This window comes from Dipodomys ordii, unplaced genomic scaffold, assembly GCF_000151885.1.
Source record: "Dipodomys ordii isolate 6190 unplaced genomic scaffold, Dord_2.0 Scaffold27, whole genome shotgun sequence".
NCBI classification, from domain to species: domain Eukaryota; kingdom Metazoa; phylum Chordata; class Mammalia; order Rodentia; family Heteromyidae; genus Dipodomys; species Dipodomys ordii.
The window spans coordinates 17,591,838-17,597,837 of NW_012267243.1; the positions used below are offsets into that span (position 1 = coordinate 17,591,838).

At 39.8% G+C, this 6,000-nt stretch overlaps 1 protein-coding gene across 1 annotated transcript in view; it reads left to right on the plus strand.

Annotated features, from left to right (window-relative positions):
• Positions 1-6,000, plus strand: part of Mroh9 (maestro heat-like repeat family member 9) — a 42,650-nt gene that overhangs the window by 29,655 nt on the left and 6,995 nt on the right. Inside the window, exons 14-15 of the mRNA XM_013015556.1 lie at positions 868-988; positions 3,964-4,101. Coding sequence (XP_012871010.1) covers positions 868-988; positions 3,964-4,101 — 259 coding nt within the window. The remainder of the gene's footprint in view (positions 1-867; positions 989-3,963; positions 4,102-6,000) is intronic.

Genomic DNA, 6,000 nt, shown 5'->3' on the forward strand with positions numbered 1-6,000 from the left:
GTCCTGCAAGAAGCTTTTTGTACTTTTGGGTATTCTTTCTCAAAAGACCAAGAAAACTACTATATCACCTTAGAAGTAAAAATTCAGAATCTATTATCAAGTTCCCCATATGGTCCGTATGATTCATTATGCACACGATGGTTTTAGAAGAGCAACCTGGAGTCTTAAAATGGAAACTTTGTTGTTCCATCCTTCCCAACTCCACCTCCAACAACCCAGCCTGATGTAGGCCCATCAACAGAACAGATGTGAAACACGTCCCCTCCCTGAGGGTTTGAAATGGCTTTGTGAATCAGAGTCACTGTCTCTTGTCCTGACCTACCCTTACAGTCCCAAACTCTCTTCTTCACTATACTATTCATAGAAAGAGCTTGGGGCAGGAGGTGTGGTTCAAGTGGTAGAGTTCTTCAATGGCAAGTAGAAGGCCCTAAATTTAATCCCCTGTACTAGAAAAAGAAAAGGACAAACTTGATGTAAAACCACAAAGATGACTCATGATCTTCACAGTGTCTTGCAGTGAGTTTGGAATATTTAAGATACTTATTTCTTCTCCTTTTAGTCAAGTGCTGATGGAATCTTAGGACAGGCCTTTCGTCGTATAGCAAAGGATGAGAAAGACAAGAAAGAGGGGTAACATTAAGAAAAGAAATACTGCAGGAAGACGCGATCATATCTAATTCCCCAGCGTGTGTCTAGAAATCACAGTGGGCTTCAGGGAAGTACAGATCAGGGAATAGTAGAGAACAGCGTTTCTTTTTAATTGGGGCAGGAGCAAGTAGGAGGCTAATGAGGTCTCTTTATCACTATCGGTATTTGCTGATGCAGAACATACCTCAGTCTTGCTAATCCTGTGCTTTGTTTCCATAGAACTCTCAGTGAACATAATTTCCCACAGTTTCCGGAGACCTTACATTATCTCTACAAGACCTCAGTGGAAGGTCCTAGAAGGTCAGAAGACAGTATCATCACAATAATATTCCTCACTGAAGTAAGTTTTAATGGGAAAATGTGAACAACATTTTCTTACTTAATCGAACTCTACCCTGTACTCTCTCCTCTCTCCCTCTTCCCCTGCCCTCTCCTATTTGTTCTCACCAAGAGAATTTAAAGAGCATTAAAGCTATCTGAGATTGAGGCAAAGGCTGGAGGTGAGAAACAGCTGGATTATGGCTGTTTGCCCCATTTGCTTTCTGGGAGCAAAGTATAACTTTGCAGAAATATAAATTATTTTTATAGTACCAGTTCATATGTTTCTGTATGCTCATTAAAACATCTAGGATAATTGAGTTTGCCAAAAATAGCAGTGCATCTGGGATCTAGAAGATACATCACATTAGCGTGGAGAATAAAAAGAAATTTCCCTCCTGGGTAAATGCAGGTATAATATTCACTGTGCATGTGTAAAAATGGAACCAGTTAGCTTGAGGGTCAGGTGGGATAGATGAGCAATGATGAAAAGCCGAATTCATCAAGATGCACTGCCCTCGTAAGGAGCCATGTTGAATAGAAACCTCTTTGTACAACTACCAAAAGATTAAATAAACACATATAATCACATCCATCCATCCATACAAGAACAAAAAGGAATTTCCCAGGTAACTAAAAATGAAAGCGTGGAGTCATATAACTTAGAGTCAAATGAACTGAGGAAATCCTTTTGCATACCAAAAATACAAGTGATCAGTTGGACAACTGTTCTTCATGCCTGGAAAAATCCTAGCTACTTGGGAGGCTGGGATTGGAGGATTGTGATTCAAGGCCAGCCTGGGATAAGCTTTTGCTTTGGCTGCTTGAGTTCTTGATGTCATATACTAAAAAAAATAAAATAAAAATCTATGGCAAGATCAATTTAAGGGAGTGTTTTCCCTGTTTTCTTCTAGGAATTTTATACAATCAAATCTTATATTTAATCTCTTTTGACTTTATTTTGTATATGGAGCAAAGTAAGGATCCAATTTCATTCTTTGCATGTGGATGTCCTGCTTTTCCCATTTAATGACATTTTTATTTATCTTTTCTCCACGCGTAATCTTGCTAGTGGGCCATAGATAGGTAGCTTCATTTCTGGGCTTTCTGTTCTTGTTTTATTCATCTTTCTGTTTGTTTACATGTCAGCACCATACTGTTTTGACACTGTCATTTTAGTAGGTTTTTTTAAATTAGAAAAGGTCATAGTTTCCAGCTCTAGTGGCTCACATCTGTAATCCTAGCTACTCAGGAGGCTGAGATCTGAGGACCTCAGTTCAAAGTCAGCCTGGGCAGGAAGGTCCTGAAGACTCTTATCTCCAATTAACTGCCAGAAAACTGGAAGTGGTGCTGTGGCTCAAGTGATAGAGTGCTAGCTTTGAGCTGAAGAGCACAGGGACAGTGACCAGCCCTGAGTTCAAGCCCCACAACTGACAAAAATAGGTCTCAGATATATTCTTCTTTCACAACATTGCTTTGATTATTCAGAACCATTTGTAGATCTATGTGAATGTTTTGGATGTTTTTCCATTCTGCAAAAATGCCATTAGAATATTGATTCTATATATTATCCTGAATCTGTACTCAACTTTGGCTACTGTAGACATTTCAATATTGAAAATTCTTCTAATCCATGAACAGAGGATATACTTCCATTCATATATGCCTTCTTCAAACTCATTCATCAACAATTGATAGTTTTCAATACAATTGTTTCACTACCTTGGCTAAGTTTTTACCTTATTATTTTACTTTGCAGTCCCTATTGTAAATGAGATTGTTTTCCTGATCTTTTTAGGATACTTTATTGTGTATATAGAAATGAAACTGGTTGTTGTGTGTTAATCGTATAACCTACAACTTGTTTGTTTTTCAGTAGCCTTTTTAATGAATTCTTCAGGGTTTTTTGATAGATATGTTCATGTCATCTGCAAACAGAGAAAATTTTACCTTTTCTGCTCTGATTGAGATGCCTGATACTTTTTTTTTCTTGTCTATACGCTTTGTCGAGGGTTTGCAGCTCTCTGTAATGAAAGTGCTGAATGGAACAGTGGGAATGGTCGTTCCTGATCTTAGGGTCAAAGCTTTCAGGAGTTCATCACTGAGCGTGGAATGGCCGTAGAGCGAGGCATGTCCTTCCAGGTAGCCTGAGAGTCGTGGACATGAAGAATGCTGATTTTGTCGTTATTTTCACACTTTGGAAGTGACCCTGTCTCTAGTCCTCATTCTGGTCGCAAGATGCATCTGTCTTTTACGTTTTCACAGGTTGCGCCATCCTTGTCTGCCAGGCACATGGAGCCTGGTCTCTCAGTAGACTGCTCAGTTTTGTTAGCTAGGATGTATTTTAAAGGTTTTGCGTGTATGTTTGTTAAAGATGTAGGCCTACGGTTTTTCTCTTCTCTCAGTGTCCTTCTCTAGCTTTGGCATGAATGCAATGGTGTCTCATAAAATGCACTTGGAAGTGTTTTCTGCTCTTCAATGTGGGTGGAGCTAGGGAGGGAATTCACAAAGCGTTGTGGTTAATTCTGCTACAAACCAGATGGCTGGAGTCTCTCTGCTGGACCCAGATAGAAATGAATAGGCAAAAAAAAAAAACTTCGCCATTTATCTTAGACCCTTAGGGATATTTCCAGGTGGTAGAGTATCTGACAGTGGGTAATCGCAGTTAGCCTGGAAACTTTGAAAATAAATGTAGCAGACATGCCTCCTACTTTAGGTCCAAGGCCCTAAGTGATATGCTTTTAGTAACCTGAGACCTCAGGTAACCTGAGACCTTCATGTCAAGAAACCCTCCAATCTGACTACAATGAAGTAGTTGTACAAGAAATTTCAACTAAACCATCCATCTCTGAGTAGAATGCATCTTGCCACCTTCCACCATTCCATCTTAGCCCACCCCACCCCTCTCAAGTTACATGTCTTCACTTTTAGAACAAGCAGAAATCATGCCACGAAGATCCGACTCCTCTCATTAACTTACTAACTGTTTCCTTTCAGCTTCTGAATAACTTCTTCAAGGACCCATTCCCAGAAGAATTTTTGGTTCTCTTCAGAGACTGGGTTAATGATTCCAACCCTGAAGTTAGCAAACTGAGCCTTCAGAAAATCGCCAGCATGGCACCAGTTATAAATGAAGTAAGTGTAGCTTCTGTCCCTCAGCACCACACAATTATATTCTGATATTGCTCAGTGTTTTCACAACTAAAACTGTGTTTTGCACTTTCTATAGAGCTAAAACGATGTATAAGCCTTACTTTTTTTTTCAATTTTCAAACTGAGTTGAACAAAGAAGATGAAAATCAATATAAATGGCTTTATCATCTCGTACTTTTTTTCCACAAAAATCTCATGGCATTCAGAATTTACCATCTTGACCCTACACAAATATATTATTTATAGCCCAAACCAAATACACATCAGTCCATTTCTCCTCTAATATGCACCTGGGTACTCATTAATTCCAGCTCATAGTACACAGGCTAGCATTTTCTTCCACTTGTTTGACTTTCCTCCATCACTTCTACATATTCATGTATTTGTTTCCTTTTTCAGTGACCTCTTTAAATCAGTCTTTCCTGAACATTCTGCTCTCTAGTGGCCTTACCCTTCTCAAAGACATACCAACCACGAGCACTTAGGGAATATTTGATATCAGTGATGCTTAAAAAATGGTTTAACTGCCAACGTCAAAATCATCCCTAGAGTATAGAATCAGGTATTCTGGGGTGGGGCCTACCAGTGTGAGCTTTTACAAGTCTGTGGATAACACTAATATCGACTAAAGTTGAGAATCACTGCCTTACATTGTTTCTAACTAACTCACCTGAGTATTTCTCGCTATCCAAGGTGATGGAATTTCCACATGCCCCTCTGTTTTGTAATTTGTAGATGTTCTATACACTGTTACTCACTGCTAATCTGTTGAACATAATCTCCAAAAGCTGAAAGCCTATCAACGAATATTCATTTTTGCATTTAGCATGGCATGAGTCATGGTCTTGTCTGCTTTAAGTCAGGCTGATGAAATTGTTAGCTGCGCACATTTGCTGTTTTTTTAAGTAAGCACTATGCTATTTATTGTTTCGTATGAAACCGTTTCCCATGTTACTAACACCTGCGTGGTGGCTGGCGAGGAGAGGGACAAGGACACTGTGGAATGATGCCAGTAGACGCGTCACTACGGTTAGTAGCAACTTTCCGCTCGACAGAGGCAGAGCTGGGCACTGATGGAGTCCTTAGCTCCATGTTTATCTTCCCCATAATGTTCTTGTTTTAAAAATAACCTTATTCACTTCCTTTCATTGAAAAAATTGTGGCCTTTCTCTTCTTTGATGTCTTTTTGCTTTTCTTCACCTTCAACTCTCCTTGACTCTGATCTGAAGCTGACTTCCACGAGCTGACACTAGTTCTGTGGTCTAAACATGCACTGCCATCTAACTTACTGGCCACACTGAAAGGTCAGTGGTGGGTTGGTAAATACTTAGCAACCAGATAACTGGAAATGAGGCCAATCTTCCACTGTAAATATTCCCATCATGGCTAATTGAAAACTAATATGAAGCCAGGCACCAGTGGCTTATACTTGTAATCTTAGCTACTCAGGGACTGAGGTCTGAGGATAACAGTTGGAAGCCAGCCAGGGCAGGAAAGTCAATGAGATTCTTAACTCCAATTGACCACCAAAAACAAAACAACAAAACCAAAAAACAGAAGTAGAGCTTTGGCTCAAGTGGTACAGCACCAGCCTTGAACAAAAAAGCTCAAGGACAAGTGTCCAGACCCTGAGTTTAAGCCTCAGGACCAGAAGCGCTGTGCAGAAAAGCACAGTAACCACCATGCAGACACGATACACCAAAACCCCTTGAATGCTGAGAGAGTAACAGGCTCCCAAATGCTAACTTGATTTTCATCACTTACAGTGTATGTATTTGAGACTGCAATAATCATTTAAAAATGTTTTTATTACATTTAAGTGGTTGCACAAAGAAGTTGCCTCGACAAAGCCGCTCATGAACGCAGCGCCTGGTGATCCAC